This window comes from Galleria mellonella, unplaced genomic scaffold, assembly GCF_026898425.1.
Source record: "Galleria mellonella isolate WM207_F2 unplaced genomic scaffold, CSIRO_AGI_GalMel_v1 utg32, whole genome shotgun sequence".
Lineage (NCBI taxonomy): Eukaryota > Metazoa > Arthropoda > Insecta > Lepidoptera > Pyralidae > Galleria > Galleria mellonella.
In genome coordinates, this window is record NW_026442075.1 from 3,520,280 (window position 1) to 3,537,625 (window position 17,346).

A 17,346-nucleotide genomic window follows, 5' to 3' on the forward strand; every position below is an offset into this window, starting at 1 on the left:
TAAAAAAAAATATAGCATCCTACCCTTACACTTTTCGGCTATGGAACTGGCCATTTGGGACCACGCTGACAGAAAGTGTAGTACGGCAATCGAAAGCACGTATTGTTATTTGTAACAATAGGTTTTGTTCCGCAAAACAAAAAACAGTGACTTCAATCCTGACAAAATAGTTAATTTTAATTTAATTTAAGCCAAAGTCGTTGTCGTCCATTAGTTTTTGCCAAAAACCAAATTGCTGAACCGATTTTGATGAAATTTTCATAAGACCAATTTGAAGGTATGTGCTTTCAGATAAAAAAAATCATTTTAAGAATTATTAGAAAATAAAAAAAATGCAAACGAATTGACAATCTCCATTTTTAAAGTGAGTTGAAAAAAAGACTTTCATGGACACACAAATACTAATAAAAACAAAATTTTGTAAATACCTTACATTCGTACCAAGCAGTTTTTTGTTCCGCAAAGAAAACGGCAGTTTCAATCATCACACAATTAGGGAGCGCCAAGGAATAAATATACTTTATGTAAACGACATAACGTAAACAAATTTCACCTCTGTTCAAAAAACTTTACCCATCTTAATTAGTTTAAATTAAAAATTACTTTTTGTCAAGCAGCAAATAGAGTGTTAATGTTTGTTTGCTGTTTTTTAAATTGTAACATAATAACCTCTTATTCATAAAAACTTTTACAAATCTTTATTAACTGTTACTTATTACTGTTATTTTGTCACTTTCTTTCTAACTGGATGAAATTTAACCAAAAGGGAAACGACAAAACATTTCAATAGCTAGAATAGGTTAACATAATTGCAAAAAAATCAGACGAATTGAAAATCACCTTCTTCAAAGTAAGATAAAGATAACCAAATAGCTATTGATTCATATTTAGACACAGTTTAACTACTAATCAAAAAGAGAATAGAATTAGCGCTTGGGTTCATAGTAAAGTTTGGATCGGTTCCTAAATTACGAACAAAGTTTTAAACGAATTTAAGTAAAAAAGACTGCTGCTTCTTTATTGATGCGTCCATAGATAAAAGATAAAATACATATATAAACAAACCATGACGTGATTTCTCAAATAAAGTCAATATAAAGAAATCAGAATTACAGAAAACGTGGGTTTTGCGGTATCTACTATAAGCATTAGGAACTTATTGTTCCAAGGAAAGTAGGTACCTACTTTCGTTTTTATATGTGCCTATATCTAGATGAAAACGCTTTCAGCCTAGTAAAGTGAAATTCGTATCTCCTTATGAATTTAAACACAATTACAACTACTTTTGGTAGAATCGGTAATTATTATGCAACTAGATAGATAAGCAACCACTTATTGTCAATAGATGTCAATATCGCGTTCATAATTTTTTTTAATCATATAACGTCATGTCATTAAAATTATAGATAAAATAATTGTTTATGATACAATATAGAAGCATGCATTATCGGTACTCTATGTCCTGCGTATAAAAGTGTATTTTATAATACATACTTAAGTAGAGGACTAAATCAAATATGAGACGGCGGATTGAATTACTTTGTCTCGGTGATATGCATGCAGTTTAAACAATAGAGTAGGTACATAGTTATGCTATATACCTATAAAATAATTATAATATAATAGTAATGATATTATTTTTTGTTATATCAGAAATATATTTAATTTATGGTTTGAGGTGGCGCAGAACAAGAAATTTTGAAATGGAGGTGGAGGATACCTATATTTAGCGGTGGGACATCATAGACTAATAATAGAATAGAATAATAGATCAAAAATATAGATAGATGTTCGTTATTATTGCCTCCAATAGATTACATTAGTGAACTTATTAAAAAAATACAAAATTTACAAGAAAAAATTGCAAAGACATGTTTAAGAGTACTTTTAGCGCCTTTTTAAGGGACTAGGTCTCGCCTGAAAAATAATTTAAAATACACTAATGCACACAATCACACCAATTGGCCGGTCCAACTTTTATATACCACGTTATAACAAATCGGATAACAATAATTTAGGAACAGAAGTTGGAACACCTAGACCTGAATTAAATAAAAAAATAACTTCATTTTTAAAATGGCCGACTGAATTTTAACCAAGCCAGAATCTTAACTAGACAAAGCTGCAACATTTAACATCATTATAAGTAAATAAAAATTAATAAAAATTAATAAAAATTAATATTCTCACCATATTTCGGCCGTAATTTAACTTCGTCTGTTAGGTCCTGTATGGTTCCACACTAAATGCACACTAAACGAATTCGATATTATTTTAGTACTAAGTACTGAGTAAAAATAATAATGTACCTACGTAGGTACTATTATCTGATCCATTAGCTTATTATGCCTTTAATAATGCAAGTTATATAGAGCCAAAACCTCATTAGCTAATGACTTTTAAATTGCATTCTTGGCTATTTGTTTATATTTACGACTTCGTTCACACGATTAGAAATATGACTGTCCAAAATACAAATTTTACAGAGTTGACTGACTCAGTTTACCTTTGTAGGTAAGTAACTGTATGCCGCGACTTCGCCCGTATTCGTATCGTAATATTGAATAGTCTGTAACCTTCTTCAGAAAATGATCTATCGAATGCGAAAAGAATTTTTCAAATACGACTCGTAGTTCCAGAGATTAGTGCGTTCAAACAAATTTTCAATTTTATTACATTAATATATTATTTACCAAATAATTTTTTTTTTTATTCTTGGTATACTTAATTATTGTAAACATTGGATCGGATTGGATTGAGGATATAAGTAATGCAACATACTGCGTCGCTTTCGCTTGATTACAGGTTTAATTTCCGCACAGTTCAATTATTTCGTATTTATGAATGAAACATCTGTTTGTATTTTTTTTTCTTTTCGCCGTGCGGTCCCACCATAAAATTGAGCCACTCCTTCCTTTTCCGTAGGCGTCATAAGAGGCGATTAAAGGAATTTAAGGGTTGAGAGATGGGCAGCAGCGTTTCTCTCAAATCATCATCATAGTCTAATTGCGGTTGCCAACCCGCCTGCCAAGCGTGGCAACTATTGGTGAAACGCCCAATTTATGGGGGCCTATGTTCAGCAATGGACAGATAATGGCTGACATGATGATTGGTTTTATATGTGTTATAATTATGTCATAAATTTACAATCATTAGAGGGCGATATGTGAATGGAATAAAAAGTACCCATCTATTTCTATAAAGAATTAAGTAACCATCTTAATTATTTCACTATGTTGACGTCATAACATAAGCATCTGGTTCTTCGGCTACCAAATAATTGCATTCGTTCCGATAATGTATTTAAAAAAAATAACTTTTTTTTCACCTGTTTGCAGACAGCCGAACGTCACAAACAAGTACATATACATAGTTTCAGTGGAACTTAATGTATAGGTAAGGTAAGGTTACAAACAGATTCTGTAATGTAAACAATGTAGGGTATTAATCCAAATGTTCCTTTATAAACTTTAATTAAATACAAGAAGCGAAGTCATTCCAGTGAAAACAAAACAAACTTTCTCTAGCGGAAACAATAAGATGAAAATTTGTGAACAATTCACGTGAACGACTTTTGACGCTTTAAATCAACGATATTTAAAAAGAATTTTAAACCTTAGACTAAGAATTTTAAATTTTATGAATTTTAAAAGCGAAAAGAAGGTTCTTAATTCGTCTGATTTTTTTTTGTGATCATATTAGTTACATTCTCAATTCGTTTGAATTTTTGTAACTATATTGCACGAAGAAGTAATAATTCGTTTCGCAAATGACAGGGTTAACTCCCGTATTGATTCCATACAAATTTTCGAGAGGACTTCGTACAAAGTCTCCCTAGGTAAGGGTGGTATAGATGAATATTAACAAGCGCAACTAAGTACCTACTAAGAGTTTTCTCGAAATTGTCACAAAAACACTTTGTAAATTAAGTTAGTAACAAATTGAAACATTCAATCAGTTAATTGTTCTTTCCTTTATTTTTTTTATTTATGAATATTATTGAACATCAAGTAGACTATCTTACGATTGGATTAACTTTTTTTTTTATGGAATTCAGAATGGTAAACAAACTGACGGCCCACCTGATGAAAAATAGTAACCGTCGCGTATAGATATGAACATTACTATGGATATAACAGAATATACTATGCCACCCATGATACCCTTCATGCGTTGCTATTCCTGAGAACTAAGGTGTTATGACTTTGTACCTTGTAATTTCATAGCCATGCAAACACAACTGCTTCACTGCAGCAACAGGAACGGGACAGAGGTGCCCAAGCAGACGACTTTTTTACAAAGTCTCCCCCTGGTAGAATTAGAATTCTCCGTTTGTTCATATTTTCCTTAAGTTCTATTGAAATAAACTAAACAAACTACAGTTTTCAGAGCTTTATATTTTCATTAAGATCTCTCATTTCAATTTCTCTTGAATTACGTAGGAGATCTATGTACTATATAGTTTTTTTATTTTTTACATACGCACAATGGCTCAAGTGAGAGGGTAAGCGCGGAAAATAGAGTCTTTTTCACATTTCACATTAGTTTTTTATTAAGTATATTAGTAATGTTTCCCATATTTTTAGCGTCCTCTAAGGAAATTCTAAATTTGACAGTGCTATTTAAATTCTTGATTTGAAGCTGATTTTCATAAGACTTATAATAATCCAAAGGATTTCCTTACGTATGATGATCTATGAAATAATCATTCACAAATTTTTTTGCGACTAAATTCGATTTTCTAAAGAACAAAATTTTGAATTGAAATTACTGTAAGCCCATGAGTATTTTTATTTATTTATTTATTCATTAGTACAAATATGTGTACATGGCGGACTTAATGCTAAAAGCATTCTCTCCCAGTCAACCATTTTTATGTGCAATACATCTTTTATTATTATTATTATATGATGATAAGGTACCAAGAGGTATCAACAAACAAACACACTTTCGTAATTTTATATTAGTAAGAATAAATGTGAGTCTGAGGCCAAAGCGACATCTATTTTAAATTTCGATTAAGATAATTTTTGGGTAAGAGAAATACCATTGAAACTCGATTAGTTGTGTTGATTGACGTTGAAATGTATCTAGGTATCTATCTTTAATTTTATAGTACATAGACATATAAATTTATTTAAAAAATTTCGCAACAAATTATTTTTTTAATAAGAATATTACTATATATGATAGTTATAATTTTAAAATAATAACAAATAATTGTATGTACTTGTTTTTGTGCCATCTATCTTGTTTATATTGGATATAAAATGGTAAAATATCTGTTTGTTAAACGAATTCAAGTTTCCACTATTTAGGTATCATAGAACCAAATACCTACCTACAGTACTAATTTCAAAACATGGAGCCCACCTTACACGAATAATAATAGGATTTACTTTGCATAACACGCCGTGCTGAATAGATTTATATCAACAGACTTCGACAGATCATGCAAAGCAAATGTTACTAAAATATTCAAAGAATCCTTAGAGCATTATCAAACATAACTCTGTGTAAATAAAATCGTAGCTGTGCGAGTTATTTTTTGTTGTATTTGATAATGTTATCATTTAAATGCTTCCTTTTTCGATTACATAGATAATATGTAACTGGTGAGTAATATTGTAGAAAAAATCTGAGATTGAAAACGACAAGCACTCTTTGGTTGGAGCAAAATAAACATAGTCGATTGAGAACATAAATAAAAAATCAAACCGAAGTACGTATTTTTTTTATGGGTGAAAATGGTATGGTAACCCCGCCTGCGCTAACGGGATACGCTGGCGGAGCACCAGTGAAGGGTGATAGATGAGAATGAAAACAGGTCAGTTAGCCCATCATGATGAATTCATTGGGAATTAACTATGATAGTTTCCAGGGAGAACCGCGAGGAGGTCGACCTGGTTGGGTATATTGCTAGCAATGGGATTCTCAGTCTCCATTACTAACAATCCCTTTCCCCCCCGAAGTACGTATTATTGATAACGTACATAGATTTAAAGACAGTAGCGCATTCTTTTTCTACCATTGACAATAAATAAATATCAAATAATGTTATGGTAAAATGGTATAATACCATTATAGATTAAGAATAGTAACTAAGGTGCTTATTATTTAAAATATAATACTTGTAAGTGTATAAGCAGTGCCGGCCCTGGGGTAGAGCAAAAGGAGCGTCAAAAGACAATCTGCTCTTCCCTGATCTAGAGCTAAGGCCGATGCTGTGTATACGTATTAGGTTTTTTTTAATGGGTGATAATGGTATGGTAACCCCACCTGCGCTATCGGTATATACTAGCGGGGTACCAGTGAGAGATGAGACATGAGGATGAAAGCCGGTCAGTTAGCTCATCCTGAGGAATTCAACATGAATTAAACACGATGGTTTCCAGGGGGAACCACGTGGAGGTCGACCTAATAAGGCATATTGCTAGCAATAGGGCTATTTGACCATATCACTAACAATCCCTTTTTTTTATGGGTGAAAATGGTATGGTAACCCCGCCTGCGCTAACGGTATACCCTTACAGAGCACCAGTGAAGGGTGGTAGATGAGAATGAAAACAGGCCAGTTAGCCCATCATGATGAATTCATCAGGAATTAACCATGATAGTTTCCAGGGAGAACCGCGAGGAGGTCGACCTGGTTAGGTATATTGCTAGCAATGGGATTCTCAGTCTCCATTATTAACAATCCCTTTCCCCGTGTGTTAAGTATTATCAGGTACAATAGAATAATAAATAGATACTATTCATAGTTGTCATACCACTAGTGGTAATCATACCGCGCGTGTACATAGATTAAATTGACTGATAAGAAAGTGACGATAAGAAAATTATGTCATGTGAATCGTGTGTCAACTTTCATAGCATACACAGTTATTAATGTTCAATTTCTTTTTATTTTAAAATTGGAATACAAATTTTAGACTATTATCTGCGTAAACACATCACTCTACAAAAATAAACAATTTTTAATAGATACGTTCTATAGCCATACGGAAAAACGCTTTAGCCATTCTATAACTTATAAGTACAAGACATGTAGATTTTTTTTTATGGGTGATAATGAAATAGTAACCCCACCTGCGCTATCGGTATACACTGGCAGGGCACTAGTGAAGGATGATAGGTGAGGATGAAGCAGGTCAATTAGCCCATCGTGACGAATTTAACAAGAATTGTTCACGATGGCTTCCAGGGGGAACCACGTGGAGCTCGACCTGATAGGGCATATTGCTAGTAATGGGGCTGTCAAACTCCATTATTAACAATCCCTTTCCCCCAAACATGCAGATTTGAAACTATGATGAGTAGAGATAAGGAAAACCATTTCTGTTTATGAAAAAATGTCCGTCAAAGGGCGTTAATTTTTTTTTATGGATGATAATGGTATGGTAATATTGTCCACGCTAACGGGATACGTTGGACATGCACCAGAGAAAGATGATAGGTGAGAATAAAAAGGCAGGTCAGTTAGCCCATCGTGATGAATACACCTGGTATTTGGCACGATGGTTTCCAGGCTAGCAATGGGACTGGTAGTTCACATTACTAAAAATTCCTTCACCGCGGGGCGTTAAATTAGGCGCTAAAGTAGCACGGGAGTAATTTTTAAAGTAAGTAAACACTTTTCAAAAGAATAATTTAAAATAGGAAAAGAACGATATAAAGTATAATTAATATTATGTCAAATGTTATTGTTAAACGTTTACTTTCGCATTAAATAGTAAATAAAGATATTAGATTTTTTATCTAAGCGCACTTCACTGCATCAACAACAGTTAAATTCATTTTATATTATCTCTAGTGTTATTCTATTCTCCTTACCTCTTACATTTCCTCCATAGATGAAACAATATTGTATAAAACTTGGAAAAAAAATTACAAACAAAATAAAAAAAAATATAGATTGTGTGTGTGACAGATGATGTCCCGGATCGTTAGTAATGCGGGCTACCCGTCCCATTGCTAGCAATATACCCTGTCAGGTCGACCTCCACGCGGTTCCCCCTGGAAACCATCGTGCTGAGTTCCAGGTGTATTCATCACAATGGGCTGACTGACCTGATTTTTTCATTATTCACCTATCATCCCTCACTGGTGCCCCGCCAGCGTATATCGTTAGAGCGGGCGAGGTTACCATTCCATTAATCATGCATTAAAAAAAAAAGATGATATCCCTATACTGGATTCCCTTTCCTTAGTGTGGATAAATTGGTTACATAACAAAATTTTGTACAACACGATAGATAAACACTATTTCTTAAAAATATTGAGAAAAACTTTTGCAAGTGACCACCCTGTAACGCCAAAAACGCAGTGTAGGCCGACTCCCCATATATATAGAAAGATTCATTCGTCCCATCACTTATCAGTCAGTACTGATAAGTGATAGGCCCAATAAATTTATTTTATAAAAGCCTATTATTATGTTCATCAGTGTCAATTTCAAATCTTATCATAATCTCAGCATTATACAAACAACAGATACAAGTACACAGCGTTCCAACTGAAATATAAAAACATGATTTTGTTTTCACACGGCGACGTTCAACATGCGACGTTCAACACAAGTTGTGAAATACACTTATAATAGTAAATAATTTTTATGACTATACCATTGTGATAATGATGCCTATTCATTTGGTTTAGTATAATGACACGTATCCATTAGTTAATCGATTATTAATGATTGTTTCTAACAAAAATTTTTTGCTATTTCTCTATTATAATTATTAATATCAAAAATTTAAATTATTATTTTATTTATTTACTTAATATGATTTTGTGCATGTTTATATTTAGGTACTGTATAAAACATAACATATATGGTGCAAAAATTATATGAGTAATAATAAATTATTTGTAGCTATATAATTAGTAACAAAATATAGATAAATAAATATAAAATTAATTCGCTTATTTTTTCTTTTATCTGTTCCTTAGTAACGTCACCAATTCGGGCTGATTTAGACTATCTTTATGCATTCGGTGTATTTACTTCTTGTTGATATCATATTAATTTTGCGACAATTGAAGTTGCCGTTTTTCTTTCCGAAGCAAAATACTATTTACATGTTGCCTTTAATTGAACGTAATGAAAAAAATCGTAAACGGATTAGATCACAATAGTATTGTGTTTGTGTATGTCTCTATTCCGCAGTTTCGCTAACTTGTTCCCGTTCAGAAGCGCACACAGATGTTGTATCTCGTATTACTTAATAGATATCCGAATTAATTAGCGTCGGCAATCAGAATGACCTCGCATTGCCGTACGCACGGTGCGCTGCTCTCTTCCTCAAATCATTCGGCGGTAAAACATTAGCATAACATTATCGATATGTACCGTCACCGTCACCGTCACCCCACTCCACGGCGAGCCGTGATGCGGTCATTACTACATCTCAGTACTCCACCGCGGCACATAACATGCATTGACACTCACCGAGTCCTCATGTTGATACAGTAGACCTTCAGTCATTTTCTAAAATATGATAAAATCGCCGCTCTTCGTTCGGCGATGGCTGACATCTGTAACAAGAGGCCGCCGAGGTCACATGAGGCGCACATATAGATACCGACCCGTCATGGCGTGCGTCGACGTTAAACAACCTCATTAGATGATAGGTGCTCACTTGTGCTGCGTTGATTGTGGGCGAAAATGCATGAAGGCAGTTCTCGGTATCCGTGCGGGAAGTCAAACTCGCGGCATGTCTGACAAGGAGGCACCGGCAAGGTTTGTTTATCACTGAATGGTACGAGGCGGCGGGAGTGGCGGCGGAGCGGCGGCGCGCGCGATGGTGACGTGCACGCGCGTCGCCCGGCGCCCGACGCCCGCAGCCCGCGGTCAGCGCCGCCGCGCCCACGCCGCTCGCTGCCCCGCGGCCCGCGGCCCGTGGCTCAGCTGACGCGTTCGCACCGTGGGTGCTGTGCTACGTACCGTTTTACATATTCATCCGATACCTTGATTTACATATATATAGGTATTATCAAAGGTTTAAGGTTAAACATTATTCTAATTATAACTAGAAACATAAATCACTAGTCTTGAACTTTCAAGTCCCATGTTAAAATTATGATTTCTATGTAAAATACAACATAGAATTGCAAATTGTCGTTGTTTATTATTATTGCAGCTACTAAATAATCAGGCGCTTATTTTCATTATTCAATTAAAATTATATTTATTTAACATAACTTTTATACATTTGTTATGAATAATAAATACCTAAATATACAATTTATATTCAAGTTAACTTAATTTTTTAATAATACAGTTTTATCATCTACCGCCCAGTTCGGAACGCAATTTTAGTTACAAATAACACTTAAAGAAATGTTTGCAAACAAAAGTTGAGTTTACAAAGAAATATAAATGGATACACACAAACTTCATATTGATAAAAACTACAAACATTCATAGTATTCTTATACGAACCTGTCCCTACAAAAAGCACCCGTTCACGAGTATGACGGATGGGCCCGTCACGTCGCCTCCAATCTGAACATTATAATGAGCATAACTTGTTTGAGATATACGACTATGTAAAAAATACCGATATCAAATTAAATATGATAATCAATAAATTTATGTAAATTTCTAAAGAATTACTAAATATTAAAATAAAAAAAAATTTACTACTAATATCAGCAACTACGTTAAACGGAATTTAACTAATTCATAATGTTTGTTCTGTGTGACATTTATTTCAGCTTTATTCGAAGTTTTTCTTACACTAGGTGCGTAAGGTGTTCATCATATTGTGTACGTCGCAGCGTCATAACCAGAAGTAGTGGTAGTGACATCCAGAATTCGTAAATTTCGTAAATATATATATATATATATATATATATATATATATATATATATATATATATATATATATATATATATATATATATATATGGATAGATATTTTGTGAAATAAATGTTCAAAATAGTAAAGTATTTTGAATCTCCCATACTAATTTAACAGCTGCATGCATGAGTATGGCTGACACATAGAACCTTATTGTGGCATACCTCGAAGCAGAAAGTTTAAACACCTCAAACTCGAAAGCTTAGAAATGGTAAATAATAACTGGCTCTTGTTACCAGGATTATATCACCCAAAGTCCTGAATAAAGGGTTTTCAGAAAATTATTATAAAAAATTAATTCTTTCGAGTAAAAACAATGTGTGTTCTCACTGGGCATTGCAAACTAAACAAGCATATGACCCAACTAGGCTTATGCCCATAAAGTATTTTAAGAATTTGTCACAATGAGGAAGAAACGCCGCAGCACTTAATTTGTGACTGTATCCCACTCATACATAAACGATATATCTCCTTTGAAAAATACACTTTATATCGTAAGGAGATAAAAACATTGCTACAAAAATCATTTTAAAATTCCTATAATTGATAGGAATTAGCAGCGAACTTTAAGAAAAGACGAGCACAAAAGAACATGGAAAGGTCACAGTGTCACAGGTTTTTCAGCCTGGAAAGCCCGTCTTGTTATTGAAAATATTATATTATATTATTATTGAATTGATTTTTTCGTTTAATATCCATGATTTGTTTAACTACACTCCTCGCAAAAATTAAGGGAACATAAAAATTTTTGAAATTTTTGGGTGATTTTCAACAGGCTGTATTTCAGTGAAAAATAATCGTACAGGAAATTTAAAAAAAGGGTTTTGAAGATTGAAAACTCTAGTTTTCAGATTTTTTGGTGAAAAAATTTTTTGAGCTCCGGTTTCCATGCAATTCTTAAACAAAGCTGAAAATAAATTTTTTCTAAATTTTCTAGGTTTCGTTTTTTACTCTATGGGCATGGAAAAATTTTTTCGAGCTACTCCATTGTATAGGTCTCTTAGCGTGTTTATTCAGCTTCAAAAATCGCTTTGGATGGCTAAATTACGACCATTTGTCTCCGAGATATCGAACTTTGAATGCAAAAGCATCCTTTTCCATTCAACTGCTAATATCTCTGGAACTACTGGTCGCACAGCAAGCGGGCGCCAAATTTCTTTATCTGAATAAAATTTCCAATTAAGCACAGTCAAGAGTTAGTAAAGAAAAAATTTTTTTCCACCTCTAACATTGAATTGAAAAAAGTGGAAAAAAGTGACTTTTTCTCTTTTTTGGTTACTTGGCTGTATCTTCGCTAATATGGGCGGGAAAGCTAAGGTTTGAGGAAAATTTTACAGTCTATTGTTCCTTAAAGAACCCCTTAAATCCCTGGAGCGATCAGTTCAACGGTTTTTCCCGGACCAATTGATTGAAATTTTGGAAAAAATAAGGGAACAAGGTTTTTGTCCCTTAAACTCACCCTAATCCATTCAAAAATCAATAATTTCATTTGTTTTTCACTTTTTACTCAATTTTTTGTTTGTTAAAAATTCATTATCAAAAAAAATCGAAAAAAATCAAGAAAATTTTATGCAGATAAAGAAACTCGGCGCCCGCTTGCTGTGCGACCAGTAGTTCCAGAGATATTAGCAGTTGAATGGAAAAGGATGCTTTTGCATTCAAAGTTCGATATCTCGGAGACAAATGGTCGTAATTGAGCCATCCAAAGCTCTCTCCATAGGTCTCTTAGCGTGTTTATTCAGCTTCAAAAATCGCTTTGGATGGCTCAATTACGACCATTTGTCTCCGAGATATCGAACTTTGAATGCAAAAGCATCCTTTTCCATTCAACTGCTAATATCTCTGGAACTACTGGTCGCACAGCAAGCGGGCGCCAAGTTTCTTTATCTGCATAAAATTTCCAATTAAACACAGTCAAGAGTTAGTAAAGAAAAATTTTTTTTCCACCTCTAACATTGAACTGAAAAAAGTGGAAAAAAGTGACTTTTTCTCCTTTTTTGGTTACTTGGCTGTATCTTCGCTAATATGGGCGGGAAAGCTAAGGTTTGAGGAAAATTTTACAGTCTATTGTTCCTTAAAGAACCCCTAAATCCCTGGAGCGATCGGTTCAACGGTTTTTCCCGGACCAATTGATTGAAATTTTGGAAAAAATAAGGGAACAAGGTTTTTGTCCCTTAAACTCACCCTAATCCATTCAAAAATCAATAATTTCATTTGTTTTTCACATTTTACTCAATTTTTTGTTTTTTAAAAATTCATTATCAAAAAAAAATCGAAAAAAATCAAGAAAATTTTTAAGAAAAATTTTTTTTTGAAAAGTCGAAAAAAGTTTACAAAAAATTTTTTTTTCGTTTTTAAGGAAATCAAAGTTTTTGACAAAAACTTTGATTGATGATCGATTTACCGCCGGCATTAGCGTTACCCAAAGCATACCACGGGGAGGTTGCACGGTCGGATTTACGCTTCTTTTGTGCTTACGCACGTGTTTATGATATGGGATTCTTCAGAAAAAATGAGACCCTGTGGTTCGTCAGTTCCGCAGTATTTCGTGACTCCAAACTCATTTTCTGAAGAGTGTGTGTGTTAGTGTTGTGTAAGTAATTTTTAGAAGAAATGAGACCCCGTGGTTCGTCAGCTCCGCAGTATTTAATGACTTCAAACTCATTTTCTAAAGTGTGTGTGTGTGTGTTTCTCCACGTGGTATGCTTTGGGTAACGCTAATGCCGGCGGTAAATCGATCATCAATCAAAGTTTTTGTCAAAAACTTTGATTTCCTTAAAAACGAAAAAAAAATTTTTTGTAAACTTTTTTCGACTTTTCAAAAAAAATTTTTCTTAAAAATTTTCTTGATTTTTTTCGATTTTTTTTTGATAATGAATTTTTAAAAAACAAAAAATTGAGTAAAATGTGAAAAACAAATGAAATTATTGATTTTTGAATGGATTAGGGTGAGTTTAAGGGACAAAAACCTTGTTCCCTTATTTTTTCCAAAATTTCAATCAATTGGTCCAGGAAAAACCGTTGAACCGATCGCTCCAGGGATTTAGGGGTTCTTTAAGGAACAATAGACTGTAAAATTTTCCTCAAACCTTAGCTTTCCCGCCCATATTAGCGAAGATACAGCCAAGTAACCAAAAAAGGAGAAAAAGTCACTTTTTTCCACTTTTTTCAATTCAATGTTAGAGGTGGAAAAAAATTTTTTCTTCACTAACTCTTGACTGTGTTTAATTGGAAATTTTATGCAGATAAAGAAACTTGGCGCCCGCTTGCTGTGCGACCAGTAGTTCCAGAGATATTAGCAGTTGAATGGAAAAGGATGCTTTTGCATTCAAAGTTCGATATCTCGGAGACAAATGGTCGTAATTGAGCCATCCAAAGCTATTTTTGAAGCTGAATAAACACGCTAAGAGACCTATACAATGGAGTAGCTCGAAAAAATTTTTCCATGCCCATAGAGTGAAAAACGAAACCTAGAAAATTTAGAAAAAAATTATTTTCAGCTTTGTTTAAGAATTGCATGGAAACCGGAGCTCAAAAAATTTTTTCACCAAAAAATCTGAAAACTGGAGTTTTCAAGCTTCAAAACCCTTTTTTTAAATTTCCTGTACGATTATTTTTCACTGAAATACAGCCTGTTGAAAATCACCCAAAAATTTAAAAATTTTTTATGTTCCCTTAATTTTTGCGAGGAGTGTAAAATATTCATTTTTATTACTAAAATTGTTTTTAAAATAAGATATAATATCAACGGCACCTACAGTCTAGACAGTTTAGATTATAAAGTGTAACTATGTTATACTAAGTCTATGAGACAGAGCAATGCTCTCTAAAAATTTCCAAATTGTTATGTACCTAATGATTCAAGTCAACAAAGACATTGAAGCATTGGTCGTTCTTTACATTGTAATGGTATCCAGTCGTTATCGAAATGCTAACAAGAAATTATGTCGAATGTTGATAATCGCAGTTAATTACATTTGCATATCAAGCTATAGATCATACTGACGTAGGCACAGATATAGTAAATGGCATGATGTTAAATATTTCAAAAATAAACTAACTACTGATGTACTTACCGGAAATACCAATAAAAATTACCGAAATATTAAATACGATAAATTATCGAATATACCAATTTGGGCTGTTAAATTTTTACCAGAACTGGAAGTAATCCCCGGATCCAAATGGAGACTCCATGCAAGCATGCAATCCCCGTACAAACACTTTTTGTAAAAAATTTTTGCAAATATATATATTATACATTTTAAAAACGAGATATTTACCGTGGATAGTTTTAGCTTTGTGAATTCTCGTTATTTAATACACATTATTACAAGCGTCCTATCAAGGATCGACTAACAATTACAAACAAAAAATCTGTCTACCCGTTTTCTGTTTTTTTTTTTTTTATGCATAATGTTACTACTATTGAAAATCACTCGATAATCACGATAAAACACGCCCTATACTTTCCGGCATTACTTCTATACTTTGAGATACACAATAAGTTTTAAATTTTAATTATCTTTAAGGTCTAAAGTAAATACGTTGTTTAATAATTTCTATGGTTTCTTATTTCGTTCACCATTCTAATTATCTATGTAATATTGCAACACATTTTAATTATGTGCATGTAAGTTCTTTTTTAACCTATTAGATTTTTTTTTTATACAACGTAGAATGGCAAACAAGCTGACGGCCCACCTGATGGAAAGTGGTAACCGTCGCTTATAGACACGAGCAGTACCATGGACATAACAGAGCCCATGATACCCCCCATGCGTTGCCATTCCTGAGGACTCAGGTGTTATTCCTCTGTACCCTGTAAATCCACGCCATATCCCACCCTTCAAACCGAAACACAGTCATGCAAAAACAACTGCTTCACGGTAGAAACACGAATGGGACAGAGGTACCCAAGCAATCGACTTTTGTACAAAGTCTCCCTCTGGTAAAGATTGAAGATATACATAAATTTAGAACAACTTGCTTTTTACTTACATATTCCAACTAAATCATTAAGGGGAGAAGGGATTGTTAGTAATGGAGATTAGCAATCCCGTTGCTAGTAATATACCTTATCAGGTCGACCTTCCCGTGGTTTCTTCTGGAAACTATTGTGATTGATTCTTTGTTGAATTCGTCACGATGGGCCAATTGACCTGCTTTATTATCATCTATCATCCCTCACTGGTACCCCGCCAGTGTACCGATAGCGCAGGCGGGGTAATCATTCCATTATCGTCCGTTATAAGAACCTAATCATTGGAGCTGGGGGAAATGGATTGTTAGCAATGGAGACTAAGAATCCCATTGTTAGCAATATACCCAACCAGGTCGACCTCCTCGCGGTTCCCCCTGGAAACTATCATGGTTAATTCCTGATGAATTCATCATGATGGGCTAAGTGGCCTGTTTTTTGTATCCCGTTAGCGCAGGCGAGGTTACCATTCCATTTTCACCCATAAAAAAAAAAGTCATTGGAGCTATTAATGAGACATCGACCATATTGAACTTCCAAAAAAGAGATGACACGCATTCGCCTGTTTGTATGTGTGTGTGTTATGCGACATCTATTCTGAATCAATGTTGATAATTCTGCAATCGGAAGAATGTTTTTATGGAATGATAATGGAATGGTAAATCCGCCCACGCTATCGATATATGCTGCCGGGGCTCTAGTGAGGGATGTTAACTGAGCATGGAAGCAAGTCAGTGAGCCTGTGATGAATTTAACAAAAATGATATGCTCATGTTGATATTAACACTTCCTGTAAAGTGCGTCTAATTTTAGAAATAATATTATACTCGTAATTACTTACAATAATATATGAAAATATACTTTTTTTTTCACTTTTATAATAGCTAATTATTTATGTATCTATAAGTAAAGATCTCGCTATATTTTCATTAAAACTAAATGAATTTTTGCTCTAATGACATATATTTTTTATACAACTTAGACTGGCAAACAAGCTGACAGCCCAACTGATGGAATGTGGTAACTGTCGCCTATAGACATGACATATTTATGAGTATATTTTTTACATATATTTATATTTACATAACATTAAAGTTTCATACATTAGGAATATATTGGAAATTAGTAAAAAATTTGTATAAAAAATCGATTGGTACTATTATATTGTAAATTATATTATTTATTCCATTTTATATTTATTACTACGATTATTTTTCTAAGATAATTTATGAGGTAAATATACAAACTACAATAGTTCTATAAATCAATCTTGATCAACAACAACTGGGTACAAAAGCATAACACCTTAGTTCTCAGGAATGACAATGTATGAGGGGTATCATGGGTGAAACAGTATATTGTTATATCCATGGTACAGCTCATGTCTATAGGCGACGGTTATCACTTTTCATCAGATGGGCCGTCAGCTTGTTTACCATTCTAAGTTGAATAAAAAAAAACAAATTTCTCAAAGACTTTGACTAGCATATCTGGGAATAT

General features: G+C 33.5%; 1 protein-coding gene across 5 annotated transcripts in view; it reads right to left on the reverse strand.

Annotated features, from left to right (window-relative positions):
• Nucleotides 1-17,346, reverse strand: part of LOC113510651 (protein ENL-like) — a 37,039-nt gene that overhangs the window by 5,874 nt on the left and 13,819 nt on the right. The window contains exons 1-2 of one of the 5 annotated variants that reach the window (XM_026894126.3): nucleotides 9,642-9,829; nucleotides 9,452-9,537 (exon numbers count right to left, since the gene is read on the reverse strand). The exons of 1 other annotated variant lie outside the window; for it this stretch is intronic. In XM_026894126.3, coding sequence (XP_026749927.2) covers nucleotides 9,452-9,487 — 36 coding nt within the window. In that variant the 5' untranslated portion in view covers nucleotides 9,488-9,537; nucleotides 9,642-9,829. Of the gene's footprint in view, nucleotides 1-2,190; nucleotides 2,323-9,451; nucleotides 9,538-9,588; nucleotides 9,831-15,148; nucleotides 15,230-17,346 lie in introns of those variants that run through there. 3 more of the 5 variants (XM_031907174.2, XM_052896327.1, XM_031907173.2) reach the window with 3 other exon arrangements.